This window comes from Sphaeramia orbicularis, chromosome 6, assembly GCF_902148855.1.
Source record: "Sphaeramia orbicularis chromosome 6, fSphaOr1.1, whole genome shotgun sequence".
Taxonomy (NCBI): Eukaryota; Metazoa; Chordata; class Actinopteri; order Kurtiformes; family Apogonidae; genus Sphaeramia; species Sphaeramia orbicularis.
In genome coordinates this window covers 35,673,376-35,693,624 of record NC_043962.1, presented here as the reverse complement: position 1 = coordinate 35,693,624, position 20,249 = coordinate 35,673,376, and the positions used below count along the sequence as shown (strand labels likewise).

General features: G+C 37.7%; 1 protein-coding gene across 2 annotated transcripts; it reads left to right on the top strand.

The window, feature by feature from the left end:
* The first annotated feature begins 2,573 nt into the window (after positions 1–2,573).
* Positions 2,574–20,115, top strand: pkp3a (plakophilin 3a). 2 transcript variants are annotated; one of them, XM_030137151.1, is made up of 14 exons: positions 2,574–2,671; positions 5,499–5,676; positions 9,756–9,850; positions 10,903–11,645; positions 12,588–12,711; positions 13,609–13,813; positions 14,907–15,081; positions 15,521–15,635; positions 15,726–15,890; positions 15,988–16,170; positions 16,253–16,406; positions 17,100–17,295; positions 17,382–17,469; positions 18,874–20,115. In XM_030137151.1, the coding sequence occupies exons 1-14, from the start codon at positions 2,663–2,665 to the stop codon at positions 18,913–18,915; spliced, it is 2,472 nt and encodes an 823-aa protein (XP_029993011.1). In that variant the 5' UTR covers positions 2,574–2,662; the 3' UTR covers positions 18,916–20,115. The 2 variants fall into 2 exon arrangements, with proteins under 2 accessions (XP_029993011.1, XP_029993010.1); XM_030137150.1 differs by lacking the exon at positions 2,574–2,671 and having other exon boundaries at positions 5,332–5,676.
* The last annotated feature ends 134 nt before the right edge of the window (positions 20,116–20,249 follow it).

The following is a 20,249-nucleotide window of genomic DNA, read 5'->3' as shown; positions in this document are numbered from 1 at the left end:
TTTAAATATTATTTTGTTTTTGTCTTAATTTGCTTCATTTAGTTTTATTTTGTTTCTTTGCATGTTCAAAATAAATTAATAAATAAACATAACACATTACTTTTGCTACCTTAATGATACAGTTACATCAGTTTAAAGTCCTAATAATGTAAATAACTGATAGTAAACAGATTAGGAAAACTGATGTATATTACACATATCTAAATGATAGTCTGCAGGACTTATAACACAGTATATTTCAACAATAATTACATACTGACAATGGTAATGGAAGTGACACATACCAATATGGTAAACAACAACAAGCACGTACAAACAAAGGTAAGAAAGAGCCAAAAATGGAATGGCCCAGCAATTAAACAATAATCCCTGTACTGAAACATGAAAGGTTGTTTCATTAACTATTATTAATCTTTCCACGGACTTTTCAAGTATTAATAGTAAATATCACTTTATCACATATATATTTTTAAAAAAAAATCTTTAATTTACAGGCAGTGAAATACTGTACTTATGGATTTTGGATTGTTCATTGGTTAAAAGCAAAATTGAGGGTCTTTTATCCACTAATGTAAACATTTGACACAGTAATAATTCATTGATAAAATAATGGTTGGGTGAGTATTTATTCCTAGTCCTGCCTTATATCATTTTTTGAGCTTTTATCACCTCTGCGCTACACAGACAAACAGTGAAGCTACACATAATTTAAGGTGTAGATACAGTAAGAGTCTAAAACTTAACATAAACAGATTCCTCTCAGTTATTTTCTGTGTATATTTTCAGATTTAGAAACAGGTTCATTGTCTCTGACATATATACAGTATCTGTTATCTTACAGTATATCTGTACAATGATCTCATTTCCTCTGCTAGTTCTGCCTGCAGCATTTCCTGTGTATTTATGTACTGTGTGTTTACCACTAGGGGGCAGTGTGACACCAAGCCCTCTGTCACCCAATCAGCAGCTGTCATTCAGAGACAGCTACTTTTAAAATACTCAACTGTCTTGTATTTCTGGCAGTGAGTGGAACAGGAGACACACCCAGTGCAGTTTGTCCTAGTAACAGGTTTGTTTTCTCATCACAGAACATCGAATTACAGAAGCATATCACATGTAATAATTGTCACATTTCATTGAGGATGTGCAACATGATTGGTGGAAATACTTTGAGGGTTTTAAATTGTGGTCTGAGGGATTTTTAATTGTGTGGTTTTTCAGGTACATAGAAAAGGGAGTTACATTCTATGTACAACATGGATTGGCATTTTCACTAATTGTATTGGGATAAAATACACATTTAACTCACATCAACAGGGATTGTAACTACAACATGCGCTACTGTCTTCAAGATCTGTTCACCTCATTTATGCTGTATTTTACCTGCTGTTAAACTCTATTCTATAATAAACAATAGGGGCACCAGTATAAGAACAGCTAAGCTATACCTATATGTTTAGTGTTTTTGTCCTTGTAAATCACCTAAAAAGCTACATAGATGATATTACTTTTATTATTGTCATATTGCAACACGATACACTAGTTTGCCCAAGGCTCACCAAAGGACTAACCAAAATGTCAAGGCACACCTGTATTCATATCCGTTCAAAACCACATCTAATCATTCCCATCATCTCAAGAGGGGATTTCCTTATTTAGAGGGTATTTAAGGTGAAGGATTTCCATGTTTACTAGGAAATGATTTTCTGCAAAGCACTTGTAATTGTTGTATATTTTAAATAAATTTCTAAGCTTTTGTACAGGGGTATGTTACAGTAATAATAGTTCATGGCTGTCACATGGCACATCATCTTCACATACTACAGTAATGTTCACGCTGCTCAACACTGCAACATTTTTTGGGAGCTCCCGTCACCTTTTAGTCTTACTTTGTCTCTGTACTCAAAGTAAAGCCCCAAAAGTTGGACTTCACATCCTACACCTGTCGGATCAAACCAAGATAATGCACCAACATCCCAGTAATGAAAAGCAAAATAAGAAAATGATTTTTTACCATCACAGTGTTGTTAAATGCTTTGGAATCCACATGGTAATGTGGTTCAGACTGACACATCTTGGCGTGTAAAGGTGTCATGAAATCCCTTCCACAGAAACACACACACATATGTGACAGAACTCTTCTGAGGTAACTTTTTGCCTGGTATTTTTGATGTCGCTCATTACTTCTGAACAGGGCTGGGACTTCAGTAAAACAGCTGCTCTGGGTGTTGTGCTCATGAGTCATCAATGAAATGGTGCAACATCCTGAAAAAAAATCAGACTTAATCCTAAACTGCACAAAATTAATAAAGTAATTCAGTCTGCAATTTTTAATAAGCCTTATATCATTTCTGTGCAAAATATTATCAATACAGGAGCAACAGCTAGAAATATTTTGCTTCTTTTTACCTACTGTCTGTCTGTCTGTCTGTCTACCTACCCCCTTTTACTTTTCCCGTAACACGCCCTGAGATGTCTCTGAATCATCTCTTTGTTTTATGCATTCCCTGTATTTACAGGTAATGGAAACACTTTCAGGGCGGTGACTGTTGAGGTCTTCTTAACTTTTAATACTCTCTAGTAACCCACCAGATCACATCACCTGGTTACAGAAGCAGGTACACAGAACAGAGAGGAGAGCATCACAAACAACCCAGATTCAATGGTAATGGTAAGTCACATTTAATTTATTCTAAAAATATTATTATATACTGTTGTACAAATATATACCGCAGATATAATAGCAGTTTACTACATTTTTTACAGTTTACACACTTTCATTATTTCAACTGACTTGTGTTAAAAATGTTTCTATGCAATACCGTGATATGTGTGAACAGATTTGGAAGTAGTGTGAGAAATAATGTGCACCAATGCCTGTGAGAGGTGATTTGTTATGTCATGAGGAGAGGCTGAGTTGGAATAGGAGGGGGGTTCTGTAAATCTGCTGCTGCATCCACTTCAGTGTACACCTATTGACTCTGATCTGCTCTGGGGAAATGAAACCCTCTGTTGTCCTCCTGGGAAATTATTTGCTGACTGAATAACCTTTAGACTGGCTGCAGTGTTTGTGATGTTTTTTTTTTTTTCTGTTTTTTTAAACTAATGAGGGCAGCGTGTCCAGGAATCCAGGAAATAAAGCGATTAATGCAGAAAGCAGTGAACCAGAAAACATAGAAGTATTTCTGACTTCACAGCGCACAGGTAGAGAGAGAGAGACAGCATGTACTCTCATGTAGCATACCGCTTTCACTGACTCACAGTCACTAAGCTCAAATAAAACAAGCCAGATAAAAGTTAGGTGTGGCGCCAATTTAATAATAGAGTGCGACTTTGACACACCTCGTAACTGTTCTTCCCTCACACTCATCATTTGTGAGACTGAACTTAATGCCATGACAATTTGTAAAAACATCAACAACAAAAGCCCTGAGAGCCCTCTAACTGCTGCTTACTGACAATGAGCAGGGAAGCAAAATGAGAAGCAATACAAGTACATCTGCACTTTTACTCACAACATCTATGTTATTGAGATAACACTGGCCTGTAAGTTTTTTTGTTGTTGTTTTTTTGTCTTTTATTAAATTATGTGCCTCAGAGATTAAATGTACTAAATCTTATATACTTTAATTAGATGAATTGGGAAAACAAATGCCAAAAGTGCTGGTTAACTGTTGTTTTAAATGCATATGATAAAGAGTTATTACAATTATATATAGTTTTACAAACATATATAAAATAGGCATATATTTATACATTTTCCAATAGAAAGAAACCTGTAAAGTGATGTTTTATAATGTGCAGACAGTGCTTTGAAGCAGATCTGGGTCACATTTTGACCCAAGACTGTATCTTGGAAACTACAACCAAACGGTATTTTGACTTTGTGACTCAGATTTGGTTAAGTTTCACTACTTTTATTCCACTGTTTTTGTTTTGTTTTGTTTTTTTACCTGTAGACCAGTTTAATATTAGATGTTTCATGATGACTGGTCTTCTATTGTCTTTTTCTGAAAGCCAGAACATGTAACATAAACAGTCTGACTCCTTTGCTGTATATTATTACATCAACATGCGCCAAAACATGTAGGGGGTGGGCAAAGACACACTTATGCAATAATGCAAACCAACAAATACTTAAGTATCTGTATATTAAAGTTTTGATCTAATATTTTTTCCATTTTAGATTTGCATCAGAGTGCATTATACACATTATTATTTACCATCTATTTAGAGGAGGAACAAAAATAAAACGACGTCTACATATTAACCCTTTCATGCATAGTGGTCACTACAGTAGACAGCTATTCTCCAGCTGTTCTCTTGTATTTTCATGGATTTTGTTGTTTTAGTTCCATATCAGCCAACACAGTGGACGCCTATGCACCATCCCATACACTGACATTCAGACCATTACTGTAACTTTGCTGTTCTTGATAAATCTGATCTGCACTAACATGTTTGAGTGTAAATCAATTGCTTGTTATTGTTATTAGATTGTATTTTTTTTTCTTGCATATTATCTCCATAAAGTGAGTAATAACTAATATTACAGTATGTTAAAATGTGACAAAACAACAGATTAGCAGCATTAAAAACTTTTATTTCATAATTTTCATATAGTATATCTGTAAATACATGTTTCTTTGCTTCAAAAATTAAATGCATGATGTCCAGCTGAGTGGATATTCTTTGCAAGTCCATGAAAAATAAGTTCATAAAAAAATTCTTCAATCGCATTGTTTTTTTCAAGCCTAAAGAGAAATAAAAACACTCAGGAAAAAAAAAATCTTGATTAGGGTCAAAACACAGTATTCAAAATCTCTCTGACGGGACATTTTAGAGACAATTTGACCCATATTTTTACTTTTAAATTCATTTTTGCTTTAGTTTGACCACAAGGGATTATCCAAAACAAGGAGCTACTTTATAGTGAAATAAACGTTGGAATGGCAATCAATTAAAATTTGCTCTCTGACTGGACATTACTGTGTTTTGACCCAGTAAAGTTCTCATAATTCATGCATGAAAGGGTTAAATATTCACGTTAATGAATAAAAGATTTATTGTTTTTATTATTATTATTATTATTATTATTAATATTATTATTATTATTATTATTATTATTGTTAATAATAATAATAATAATAATAATAATAATAATAATAATAATAATAAAAGCTCAGTTTCTTTAGTATCGTCTAGTTTGGTGGATGACTAAACGCAGTTGAGACATGAGTGAGTCGGTGAAGCTCACCTGAGTCAGGTATCTGGACTGGGTCTGAGGCTCCTCCTCCTGCTCAACTGTTCCCTGCTCAGTTTATGCGTCCACTTTCAGCTGCGATCTGCCACGACGCGGAGCGCAAACAACCTGTGTGCGCCAACCGCGGTCTAGACGCACCACGCGCGTCTTTTTTTTTTTTTTTTTTTTTTAACTTTTTTATTTTTCAATCATGAATTCCGTGAGCACAGAAAATGTGTTTTTATCCGCTTTACAGCCCAACACCTCCGTCACCACCTACGGGCTCCCGAATGATATCCAAGTCGGGAATGGGGGCTCCGTGTCGGACGAAATGTCCAGAGCGCGGCGCGTCCAGCAGCAGGTCCAGATGAGACTGGCCGAGAAGTCCACACTTCCGCGTCAGAATGGATCAGCCACACATTACGCCATGTCAGGTAAACAGCAGAAAGTGTCTTTACTTTTAGAACAAACCACATCATCATCCTGCTGGAGGACTACATTTCCATATGAGTTTTTTTTATATATTTCTGAACTGATATAAGTTCAAGGAATAAAAGTCCAAGTATTTAAAGTGCCCCCACAGGTCCAGCCTCAGGTGTTTCTGTCTGTTCAGCAGACCTTCTAATAACTAACCACCATTATGGGCTTAAGACCAGACCCTGGGAGTCTGTTTTCTTTGGCTTCTCTCCAAATAACTGAATGAAATTAAACTGTATTCATGAGTTGTTTGATACTGGACATGTGGTGACAAAACATGCTGCTCCCTTTTCCCAATAATTTTTTTTCCTCCTTTCAGTTAGATCCACCTTAGATTTCCCCTTTAATCAGCAAAGCAGCTTTTCCTCTCTCATGCATGACGGTGCATGCTTTCATAAACTTAGTCTGTGGTTTTTTTTTTTTTCCTCTTTTGATGTGTGTGCTTGTGTCTATTGCATTCTTGTGGATGTCTTTATCATTATCTCATCAGGGAGGGTTTGCCAGGTCAGCTCTTTAGATGTGTCACAGATGAACTTGATCTGACGTCTCAGCAGCCATCAACAATGTGAGAGTAAACCTGCACATATGAAAGGGTTAATGTGTAACAGGCCCAAACAAGTGTTGCTTTCATGAACTTCAGTGATAGCAGACGAAGGTGAAAGCCTCCCTGTGTGAGATAGGGTTTCAGGTCTCTTAGTCAGCTTTAAGAGGTGAGGGTTCGACAGATACCTTGGAGATGACAGTGTCGTGAGAACCAGCTGTTGTGTCTGTTCAAAGACATTTTACTGTGAGAAGGTGTCTGTCTGTGCCGTCCTGGCACAAAGACAAAGTCAAGGTAGAATAAGTATGGTGCGACTCCCACAGGGGAAATGAAAGCCTTTAGGGGGAGTTGAAAACTTGATTACTTTATTGCTGTGGTATATTTAATGATTTGATTCGGTTAAGGAGGTGAATGACTGCCAAATGTAGGCTGCACACAAGTCAAGTTCTGCTTCAGCCTTCGGTCTGTGCACCTGCCTATTGTTGCATGAGGACATTCTTTCACGGCCCATAATTCAATGTGTTGTCCTTCCAAAGTACAGGGAGGGCTGGGCAGCTTCACTTCAGCTCCTTCTTTATGTGACCACTAAATTCTGGGTTATGCTGTGGCGGCAAATGTGCTTTTTTCTCACTTAAGTATTTCCCCGAGGCGCCAGCATTACCTGCATCCACAGCCTGTGGACAAACATACTGTCCTACATTTAAAGGCTGGAATGCTGACGGACATAAAACATGTTGGTTGAATCTGTAACTGTATGTTTATACCTCCATTATCTCCTGCGAGTACCTAAGAAGCACATCAAAACTGGCTCCAATGTGGTGTTTTACTCCTCTAACCCTGGAGGAAAACATCCAGTCGTAAATATTGTCACATCATGTTCATCATCTTTTGTAACCTGCACAAGACACACAGAAGAATTCCAAACAACACAACAAGAATTACTGCTATTTCAGTTTGTGGTTTTAGAAAAGCCAGTTGCCAATGCCAGAGCATTACGACTGTTCTACATGAGGCAAAACACCCAGAAAGCTTTGCAACGACCACTTCCTCTGTGAATTTGGTCTACAATTGTTCTTCATAGGTGGACAAGTTTAAGCAGATCATGAAGGTTCAACAAACTAGAAGGAGTGTTCAAGGAGTGTTTTCTGTGTTGTAAAGGATTTGGCTCTCAGGTGTGCTGGGTGTGGCCTGGGGCTGGACCAGAGACATGCCTGTCAAAAAAAAAAAAAGATATCCCTCTTTACTAACTGGTTTGGTGTGTTTGTTCTGTTGAAATGAGTCATGAATTCAGTTCAATGCTGCATTCACATGGAAAGTGCAAAGTGTGTTAGTGTTTCACCTTATACAGAGCACTTAACAAACATGAATTCAAGCACGCACATAGCTTTGTTTTTATTTTTCAGAAATATTGCCTCAGGTTTTTATAGATTGCATCAGGTTTTTATCTTCTCATAACATTAAGAGATAGTTACCTGCATATAAATAAGCCAAGTAAGAGACTTAAAGAAATAGAGGCAGTAAAGATCTCCATTAAGAGGTGTTTTAGACTTAATTTGTGTTTGGGAAATAAAAGGTTAAAAGCTTTGAATTAGGATCAGTACAGCCTGGATTTCAGACTCAGTCCTATATGTCAGACTATCTGTTTTGAAGAAAGTGCAAAGTGTGTTAGTGTTTCAGCTTATACAGAGCATTTAACAAACATGAATTCAAGCATGCACATAGCTTTGTTTTTGTTTTTCAGAATTATTGCCTCAGGTTTTTATAGATTTATCAGGTTTTTATCTTCTCATAACATTAAGAGATAGTTTCCCCACATATAAATAAGCCAAGTAAGAGACTTAAAGAAATAGAGGCAGTAAAGGTCTCCATTAAGAGGTGTTTTAGACTTAATTTGTGTCTGGGAAATAAAAGGTTAAAAGCTTTGAATTAGGATCAGTACAGCCTGGATTTCAGACTCAGTCCTATGTCAGACTATCTGTTTTGAAGATCTTACAGGTTCACCTTCGTTTACAGTTTGCATACCTGTAACAACAGACTGATAATCTGAAAATCAGTTCAGTGATGAAATAGTAGAATGTGAAATAACATTTACGTCAGTGTCTACGAAAATAATTACACTGGTACTGAATGATATGCTTATGTGTAATACAGTTTCATTACTTAGATACGTCGCTTTCAGTCACTGAAGTCTGAGTCACTGAAGTGTCACTCAGACTTCCAAACATGGCAGACATTTCCCTACATGCCTACTATCACACTTACTTGTCTAGTGAGTCTGTATTCTGGCACGACAGCTAAATGTTAACAAGTCTTCGTGTTCAGGGCGAGAGTTGGTATCTTTGTGTCACTCCTCACCAGCTGAAGGTAACCAGAGACGTCAGCCTGACTGAGTTATCAGAGTGCAACATGATACCTGCTATTCAGAATGAATGTCTTTCATGCAAATCATTGTTGTAAATTAAAGAGGCGTGACACTTAGTTAGTAGTCTGTGATTAAACCTACTCTAAATCTACCATTCTGTCGATAGACTTCTCCATTATTTCACTGCTTCTTACCTTTTCCCAGCTTTTGGAAGGAATTCGTCATGTTTGTGAAACACAGAGACCATGAAAGTGATTCATGACAAATAGGTTTGATTTCCAATTTATGGTAAATATATATTTGGATGTTACTGTGAATAATTATTAAAGACATAGGTAACAATCCTTCATAACAACAAAATTGCTAATTAAAATTCACATGATTAAATTTTCATTGCTTCCACAAAATGACAATGCTGACAGCGCTTTGCATTATTTATGTCACGGAGCCTGGAAAGATTGTTGACACAAAAAACAAACCTGCTCAGGGTCATGACTTTAAGCCAGTTTCTTGAAAGAGGAATTTCCAGGACACTTCTAACACATCTGATCTAATGTACCTTAACTGGTGACATTATAATGAGTGTAGAACTAAGGGAAAGGCATTTGTCACTTTTTCTGTACATTCTTGACCTCTTGACTTTCCAAGAAACATAGTCAGAAGTTGAATCATCTTTTAAAGTCAGCTTACTTGGGTAGTTCTTGATTGCTCAAATGAAGTTAATAATGCCTCCTGATAGGTTCCTGTCACCTCCGGTTGTCACAGATATGCAGACATGTCATGTTCTTAGCGCTGTATCCATGCAAAGCGTGTCCAGCTGGTTTTGTCTTGTTCTGCCTGGGGGCTTGTTTCACTGTTTGGGTTGACTGGAAAGAATATACAAAGGAGTTTCAGACCTTTCATCTCCAGTTTTGTTGATCTGATGACGTCCTGCTAATTTGAAGATGATTTTATAATGTTATTCAGGTGGTTTGGAAAATGTTCATGGGTTGATGTATTAGTGCAACTGAATAAGGCACAGAAGCTCTTTTTTGCAGTCTGTTTACCAAAATTTTACATTTACTTTTGTACTGAATATGTCACTGAGATGTCTGCTTTATGTAGTAATCACATTTTATTGTGTCTCCTTACAGATTATGGGGGTTCTTCAACAGTAAAATACCAAACTTATAACCCAACTTTCTCCTCTAAATCATCATTCATGTATTCCACTGGACCAAGGACAATGGTGAGTGCAGTAGGATTATCTCAGCGTGTCAGCCTGATGTCATAGATATCATGGAAACATTCATGTGATCATCTAGTGTGTCATCTATATGAATAAAGCCAAACCCTGAGCCTCTGCTGGTGCCACAGGGGGTCAGTCAGGACACTGCATGTGCGGTATTTCACAGTAGCCTGTGATGAGATCAGCTAGAGGTTTTCAAGTCAACCCTCGAGATTCCTCAATTTTAGGATCTTAACAGGAAGACACTGGCTTTGTGCCACACATGTTTGAGCTCTGATTATAACCAGGACTTTAAAAAATATGAATGTCAGGACACTTAGAGCTGTGTTTTTGACACTTTCCAATATATAGCCCTAAATGTGTGAAAGCAGGAACTGAAGATGACTATTCGAGCAAAGGTCATGGCTTTTGTTTCCCTAATTTATGTAATTTCCTTCATTTTTGTCAACATGCAGTGACTTGCAACAAAAAAAACCCCATGTGTACACAACCAGCTGTACCTACATGTGTTCCTCGGCCTTTAACTTTTATTTATCCACCATGGACAGTGTACACTAGTCAGCATTACAGTTCATACAATATAAATAGTCCAGAGTTAGCAATGAGTGGATTTTCATCCATAGTCCAAAAATATTGCCTAATGTTAGCAATTCAGGGTTTCAACAAAAAAGACAAGACAATGCAATACATGTATACATTACAGAAGTAACAAAGATGTGTAAACAACAAGAGCAAAGGCAAAATCAAAGAGGAAGTAAGATTATTAACGATTGCAAGTTCAATTTGTTTTGAAACATGTTTTTAGCTCTAGGTCTGTCACAGTTAATACATAAGTGCCTTGTCACAGTTATTTGAAATAACTACAATTATTCTATGTAATTGTGAAAACTGTCTCCATTCACTTGTATAAAACACCTGATGGAACTGAAATGTCATATTTCATTTAATCATTTTTAACCATTTGAGATCGGATCGGTGGTCTTTTATTTATTCTTTCATTTATGCTAAATCTCTTTGATTGTGATGATTCCTCCTCTTCTTCTCTTCTTCAGAATCCACGTGTATCCCAGAGGTCCGGCTTCACCAGTCAGTCTGTTGGACCTGACCTGTCCCAGCTCCAAAGGATGAGTATTGGTGGGGGAGGAGCTGGTGGGGGTGGTTATTATCGAGAAGAAACACGCATGGGTAATATGCAAGGGAGCACCCCTCGGGAGTTCCATTGCATATACCCCCTTGGGAGCACCCTTGCAAGGGAGCAGTACAATCCCTGGACAGATGACATTGATGGAGCAAGTATGGCGTCTGACCGAGAGGCCACCTTCTCCCGGCAGTACACTCAGAGTGCAGTAAATGGGTATTCAAGTATGAGGCAAGGCGGAGGCTCCATGACGTTTCCTGCCCCCATGCGCCGGTCTCTTAGTGGCACACTTTCCCGTGGTAGTGGAGGGATGGTAGGAGGTGAGACGGAGATGATCCAACATCAGTACTCCTTCAAAGGGCCAGCCCACCGCACCATCAGCAGGATTAACAACCGAAACAAGATGAGCGTGAGCTCTATGACTGGATCCATGCAGCGCCCATTGTCCTCAGCTGGGAGCATCTATGGAGGGGACAGAGTGGACAGAGGTACGTTCATTGCTTCCGGAGTGTCCTCTGGTTCTCAGGGGAACTTGATGCAGCGCCAGGGCACCCTGTCCCGTGCCATGTCAATGAAAAGTGTTCAGAGCGTGGGCAGAGGCGTAGACATCTACAATGGCCAGATGGAGATGGGAGCGAGCATTGGCAACCTCAGTGCGTAAGTAACTAACAGGGTTCAATCTGATATACTGTGCAGGTTCTCATACTGTTACTGACCAAACTCTAGATTACTGAATCGGAATTGGTTGTATTTTCCAAGTACTTGTGCTCATACATAAGTTTTATCTTTCTTTTTTTTTTTTACTTTGCTCTCAGTGTACTTCCTCTTGAATAGAAAAACAAACAACAAATAGCGGTACAGACATGACAGAATCATTATACAAAACATGTGGAAATAAAGATATATGTACAAATATTCAGTTATATAAAAGCAGCATAATAAACTGAAAATGTTTATAAGTGAATATTACAGCAGTGAGCTTCAAAATCCAGCCTGAGTACACCTGGATGATGAGATGATTGAAGGATTATAGCAGAACAAAACAACACTTTGATTGTAACAATTGCTCTGAGTGTCATACTTCCTATATCAAAATAGGGGCACCATCCCGCAGCTGTAAACACACAACATAATGTTTTGTAGACTAATACTTTTATTAGAAATAATACTTACTGTCATAACAAGAGCATTATGTTAGAGTATTTTGTAATTCTAATGACTCATTTTATGTCTTTTCATCATGGAGCTGCCTTAGTGTGTTTTCAGCCGGGGAGTGTGTAACGAGAACAGTGTATTTCTTAAGTGCTGTGGATTGGGAGGTGGCTCCATAGTGGCAGGACTGGTTTTGGGTGTGGCAGTTCAGTTTCAAGCCTCGCATTTCACACATCCCACAGCGTGTGGTTTGCTGAGTGGATTCAGAGACCACAGTATGATTTGGAAGAAATTCAGCAAACTAAACTTTGCAGACGAGAAACATATCAATCCATGAATGATTACTGTGATCCCTCTGCTGCTTTTTGTATATACCTGCAAAACAATGGCATGAACAATTGATGTAATTTATTTATTTATTTATTTATTTCTATCCCCCTTTGACAGTATCACCGGTTTGGACATGCCTTCAGCAGTGCAGAACCTGAGGGACCCTGACCCTAATGTGCAGGTTATTGGTGCTGCCTACATTCAGCATGAGTGTTACAACGACGCCGATGCCAAAAATGAGGTACTTTTTATTGACATTTCTCTGCATCTTTACTGTGTGAAATCTAACACATTTTCCTTAAATATCGAAATAGATTTCTCTATTCTTCCGACATAAAATAACCACAGCTTTTCATCTGTTTTCATCCATTTAATCCACATCTTGCTCAATATTTGCTAAACATTTGTGGACTTTGCCCTATAAACCATAAAGTAAATATACTGTTAAGATTTAACCTCTTATCTGGTTTGACAGACACAGTTATGGTAGCCTATTCATCTAGTTCTGAGGAGGTTATGTGATCATTTAGCACTCACTGAAAGCAGGATTACACAAAAACTACAGCAATGATTTTCATCAAACTCCAGTGGTAGGTAGAAGGTGTGCCAGCTGACCTACTAAACTTTGAAATAGATACATAAAAAGAGCTGGAGGTTAAATATTTATTCATTTACGTAGTTATTTATTTATTTTTCACACACATTTTTTCTACATTGTGGCCGTGGTAGGTTCATGCAGTTCCAGTCTTAGCATGCTGATGCTATTTTCAGCTCTAATTATACATTTTCTTTATGTTTACTGATTTGCAGTCTCTTTAGGGAATTCCCTGGAAATTCCTTCATTATTTTTTCCACATGTACAGTGTGTTAAATTTGGAAATACATTGCTTTAAAAGAGATAAAAAGCAGAGACAAGTAGCTTCTAGATCTGAGCTAATAGACAGTAAATGTTTGGCATGAATTAAGTACAAAATAGATGATCAATATCCAAAGACTGTTTAGTTTTAGGAAACCACAAAGTAAATCTTGCTCATTGAACATTTCAAGTTGAGATTCGGATTCCTTTTTTGTTAAAAATCATGGAAGAACGACAAGTGTTTTCACTTAATCAGATCTTCTCTTGCCGTCTTTTCTCAAGGTTCGCCGTTGCAAAGGCATCACTGAGTTGGTCAAATTGTTCAATAGTGAGAGTCAGGAGGTGCAGCGTTACGCCACTGGAGCCACACGCAACCTCATCTTTGAGAATATGGACAACAAGGTGGCACTGATCGAAGAGGGTGGAATTCCACAATTGGTCGAAGCACTTAAGGAGCCTGATGATGAACTCCAGAAAAACATCACAGGTAGGATAATTCAGGATTAAAAGTAACATGACACAACATGCAGAGCAGATGTTGTAGTGATGTCAGGCTGCAGAATGGACTGTTTGTTTTGGATACTCCCCAAGAAAAGAAAAGAAAAGAAAACAAAACAAAACAAAACAAAACAAAACAAAACAAAACAAAACAAAACAAAACAAAACAAAAGAAAACAAAACAAAACAAAAAAGGAATGCAAATGAGTTAGTCACTGTATTGAGGACATGCTCAGTAAGTCAGTGCTGTCCTTGATGTTTAGCCAGCAGATCCCTTTGAATGAAATATTATTGCAAAGAAATCATAAAAACCGATCGAACTGTAAACAGAAACCACAATGAGATTCAGTATTTATTTACAATGACTAAACTATGGGTTGAGTGTTTTTTTACTAGCAGACACTAGTGAGAGACTGTTTTTCCTCTTATCGTGTTTCTCCAGTTGTTTACTTTAATGTCTGTTCACTTCAAGTCCATGTTTTGTTTCCAGTTGGCTCAGTTTTTTTCAGCCCCGAGCATTCATGCATTCTCACAGGATCATCATGAATAATTACCTGCCAACATAACTGACAGTTTCTCAGGAAATTGTTTCTTGAAAATTTAGAAAATTGAAATAGCAACGCCCACCTGTAGACTGAGGTTAGCAAAGTGAAGTGTGTACACACACAAAGTCAGAGGTGGAGCAGTTTTTTCTTTAAGGTGTGTGACCGTGTGGGAGTTTGTCTGGGCCTGTGGATCAACTGTATATCTGCCCCTCCCTTTTATGAGTGAAAACCTTGTCACTCTTTCCTTTGACCTGTTACACCTTGATTTGTATCTGTTGAACTTGAAAAGACTTAAGTATGTGTCATGTGTTCAGTAAGAAAATTAAAAAAGTAGTTTTTGACACAATGAAGTGCCAGTTATGTTTTGTTTTTACTGTCATTTTCAGTTTCTCTCTCTGCTTTTTAAGGGCTTGAAGACATTTAATCCTACAGTAAAACATGAAAATGACTAGTTTTAAAGCTTCAGTGCACTAAAGTTGTAATACTACAAAACTAAACAACAATGACACATATTTATGTGCGGTATGTTTTTGTTAGGTATCTTTTGGAACCTTTCATCTAAGGACACCCTGAAGGAGAAACTGGCCAAGGAGACTCTTCCTGAGTTAACTGAAAGGATCCTCATCCCTCTGTCTGGCAGCGACGACTCAGACAGCCTCCATCAGTCTCCATCTGAGGCAGACATATTCTACAACACCACAGGATGCCTTAGGTACAACTCACATGTTTACATTTACTGTCTGTTGCTTCAAAATGCTCTTTCCTTAAAGTGCATTTCTCTAATTCATCTCCCATGACTACATTTGCATATGTTGAACATGTTCTGGCAGGACATAAAGTCATGTGTCAGCTACTGAAGACTACACCACACCCATCACAGCTCACTGGTTTCATGTAATGATCCCAAAGCTACTGCTCTGTCACTGTGCACTTTTGGGGGTTTTTGTCTTAATTAACTACCATAACATTTTCAATGCTCCCTACGTGGTACTTCCTGTATCCTGCAACTCAATGTTCCATTGCTGCATACCACACCCCAAAGCCAAACTGCATTGCCATCTTTATTTGCGCCACCTGGTTAAACTAATGGCATGCCTGACTCCTGATAGTTACATGAAAAGAGTCTGACCTCTCACTCTGTTTGTCATTAGGAATCTGAGTTCTGTGAATGAGAAGACCCGTCAACAGATGAGAGAAACACGTGGACTTGTTGACTCTTTGGTGGGCTACATCAGGGCTTCACTTGATGAAAGGCCAGAAGATAAGGTGAGCCTGTGTGAATATGCAGAGAAATGCAGGAGATGTAATCTTTTCTGTCTGTTCAGCTCATGTTGTCTTGTCGGGGTGTATTCTTAGGGGGTGGAGAATGCAGTGTGTGTCTTGAGGAACCTCTCCTACCAGCTTTACAATGAGATACCTCCATCTGCTCTGACACGCCTGGAAGGACCAACCAGAGCTCAAGACACAGGGAAGGTGGAAGCGATTGGTTGCTTCACACCTAAGAGCAGGAAAGCCAAAAATGTATGTATGCCCATGTGAGATTTAGTCCGCGACATGTTGCGTACATCCATATCAGACAAGTTCACGTCCATGCTGTCTGTTTCTTTTCCCCTGACAGACTAAGAAACTCAACCTCTCCACTTTCACTGAAGTTTCTCGGGTGCCAAAGGGCATGGAGTGGCTGTGGCACCCTCAGATAGTGTCGCTGTACAACAGAGTGTTGCACAAGTGTGAGATCAATTCCACTACACGGGAGGCAGCTGCTGGGGCCCTGCAGAACATCACAGCTGGAGACAAGAGGGTACGCAGCACACCCACCAGGCTTTGTAAATGCAGTGAACTCAGCTTGTGTCACATCTAAGTTGTCTCTCTTCATCCTGCAGTGGGCTGCTGTACTCAGTCAGGTGGCTCTGGAACAAGAGCACATGCAGCCTGTGCTGATGGACCTCCTGCGAACCAACAGTGACCTGGAGCTGCGATCTATCACAGGCTTACTCCGAAATCTGTCCCGCCATGCCAGGGATAAATCTGACATGGGTGAGTCTGCGATGTTTACATACTCCTACCCTGTCAGCCATATTTGTGTCCATTTGTCTACATTAATTCATCAGTTGTGAAATGAGAGACTTTTCTGAGATGTTTTATTTGAGAGTAAATAATGGCTATGATCACTGAAGTGATTGAAGTATCTAAACGCCAAGTTGTGCAATGTATAAAACTAATTTTTGTTCAGTACAGGGTAAATTCAACAGCATATAATTACTTAGTCTAATGTAAAAGTACAACGGTGTTCAAGTTGCTAAAATTTTTGAGTTAAATTCCAAGTCAAGCTAAAACGGTTTGTTGCGGCTGAAATATACAGATGTAAAGACGATAATTCAGATGTCTTGCATCTGTGTCTTTATAATCGGAATGCTATGCTTGTTGTTTTATCTTTAACTTTGATGTCTTCTTTTGTTTATTATCCCTCAATGTAAGATCAGGTTTTGGAAATTAAATAGATTCACTAGCACAGAACACTAGCGTTAGCAACCTGCTGGAATATGTGATTTGTGTAACAACTGCACATTTTTGTCATGAAAAGGTATATTCATTTAAATAACACTGATTAAAAGCCAGAATGATATAATGATGTGATTGTAATATTTTTTAATCAATGATTTTTGTAGAATCACATATAGTATCCTAATATTTTTCTCCTTTTTGTATCTTCCTTTTTGGTTTATTCAGCTACGAAAGTGGTGAACAACCTCCTGACAAAGTTGCCTGAAGATGGAAACCAGAAGGAGCCTTCCAGTGAGGTGGTGATCAACATCTGTGGCATCCTCAATAACTTGGTGACCTGCTCCTCTGTCGCTGCCAGAGACATCACCTTCTTTGACGGCTTAAATAAACTGGTCGGCATCAAGAACAGCCACGACAACAGGTGAGCAGTGTGTAAAGATCGACTGCAAATGGCTAAACATTATTACTAGTTTAAGGTATTAATCTTGGATACAAACTTTTTTGTAGCACCAGTAAAATAAGAGCATCCAAAGCAGCGTCCACTGTTCTCTGCAACATGTTCCAGTACAAAAAACTGCACAAAGAGTACAAATCGGTAAGAGAATAAATCACACAGCAACACCGTAAACATGACAAATTTAATTTGACAATGATGTATTTGCATTGTATGCATCACAACTTCACATTCACTGTACATCCAAGTTCTCAAATTATATTTTATCATTTAAATACTATGGGTTTTACTTAAATTATGTCATATATGTATATTCCATTACCATTTTAATTGGTGTGAAGCAAAGAGAATACTTTTAAATTACCCCTCAAAGACTCTTGAACTACTAATCCTATCAATGCATGTAAATAATTCAGGTAAAATGTAGTTTCTCAGCTTTTCATGGTAATCAGATATGACCCATTTGGATGTTCAGAGGCTCTGTAGTTACCATGGAAACACGATCATCTTCTGCAACATTGATTCACCAGTAAAACCCATGGAGTTTGGCAAATGACAGTGGTTGCAGACAGTTGTTTTTATGTTCATGATATATTTTGCTGAGAAAGACACTTCTTCTTGAGTTTTGTCTGTTTTGATAAAATAACCTTTGAACTTGCTTAAATTTTATGGTCATCTACATGAGCGGTAAATGTAATATAGGAAAATATCTGATTTTCACTGGAAAATGCAGTTGAAAATATAACCGTAAATGATGATAAATCACTTTCAAAAGGTTAAATGTAGAGAACAATTGATTTAGAAGTTATCACAAAAATAAGTAGATTTTTAAAGATTAACAGGACGAGTTTGATAAAGATTAAACATTTTGTATTTCAAGAGTTTGACAAAAAAGGCAACAACAAAAACAAGTTGGTGTTGCCTGCCACACAGAAGTCGGAGCTCTGTAAAAAAAACAAAACATTCTTATCCTGTTGCTTCACCCTCATTCTTCCATCTGTATGTGTTGTAAAAAGTAAGAGTGACATTCCTCACTGCAGCAAGCTCTTCATCAATTGGGTGGTGCATGTTCAAGACCCTATTTTTTTTGCCGATCACTCTGCTGCTCTTTCACACACTCACACACACCCAGTCATGCAGGTCCACGTCTTGGGCAGGACCAGGTAAGTTTTACTGCCTTTTACAGATCATGACTTGCCACTCCCAAGGGTGCGGTGTTTAGTTTGTGTCCTAACGAACAAGTACCAACAGAGCAAAAATGTATTAAAATGCTTGTTCTACAGTTTCAAAGGTAATACTCTTTGACTCCTAGCAACATCTTGAAAACACCTTTGAGAGCTTTTTTTAATAAAAATTTAAATTATAGTTTGACCAAATAAATTATAATTAAAAATGTATCAGAGGGAGCGTGAACACTGTGTATAGACAAAAAATCATAGTCATAGCTTTAATAAACAGTGGCTTTTTGGATGACATTTCATGCCTTCTTAATCTTCTTGAAGAAAACTAATACTTGTTATGTTTACTGTGTTTTTTGCTTCGCAGAAAGGGTTTACGAAAGAGGATTTTGCAGATGTTTCCATCTGAAGCAGAGGTAAAGTAGAACACCTCTACAACAGCAATATGTCCTGCACTTTTGCAGCACCCTATGTGTGGGAGTAAATAAACTGTACAGTTTTCAAAGATAATGTAGGCTCATGTTTATCTGCCAAACTTTTTGATAAGACGGAGGACCTACCCAAAGGAAAAGAACTTCCTGTGTATTATAACACAATGGACTTCAATGCAGTGCAAGTCACTAGAGATAATGGATCCATAGGAGTGGACTGTTGATGGACTTTGATGCAAAAGTGTGCACCTTAAACATTTACTGTACTCTCATGTTTGAACACTGTATATTTTAGTGTGGAATCAGGGATTTCTTTATTGTGTGAGAGATGTGTGTATCTGGATGTGACTGCAGCAGACAGTTTCACATTGAACTGCTCATGGACGTCTCATTATTGTCTCATGTGCAGAATGAATGTCAACAAATCTGGTACTGATCACGGCATTTTTGTAAATACTGCTTCAATATTGCATTAACGATATGTTTTATACAATATAGCTCTACTTTTTTAGTTTTTGGATACACAGCTATGTTCTTTCAGGAACATATTGTTTATTAAATAAGTCGAAATTATAATGTTTTAACTGAATATACAACAAAAAGACTAAATAAAGAGGCTGAAATCTAATTGTTAATAATTTGATTGATAAATCTTGGGAACATGGTTGTACTTGTTTTATAAAATGCTGATGTGACTTTTGTACTTTATCAAACACAGCTTCAGAGTTGCTTTGTAACTGTTTATTTTTCTTTAACAAGCCATCATAACTGCATTTTTTCTGTTGTAATTAATAGTTTGTATGCATAAAACAGAGGGGTGAAGGAAACATTCCTTTCTTTACTTTCAACAAATATTTGTTAAGCGTGAGGCTTTTTGTTTATGAATGACAAATTGCAAATTCTTATAGTGTTGACATTTGTACTTTACTCTTAAACCTTTTGAAATTGACAAGTATAATATTTTGTAATTTGTTTGACATCTAAGTATTCATGCGAAGTTTGCTCCTAAAAATTCCCATCTAGTTTCTGCAGCTTTTAAAGCTCTGTGGCATAACTGGTGACCGAGTTCTTCTGTGTGGTGTTAAATAAGCACAAGCTGTTTTGTAATATTTGATTTCGTGTTGTAAACAGATGTATCATCTGTATATTTTCAGCTAATAAAGAGACAAATTCAGAGATGAAGCGTCATTTTGTGTTTCCTGTGTTTGCTGCTGGCTGTAAAAGTCTGACACTGAGGTGATGAAATGTTGGCCACTCCCTGTTTACATATTTGCTCCTGCTCAGACAGGAACAAACCTAGAAACTTCCCTGC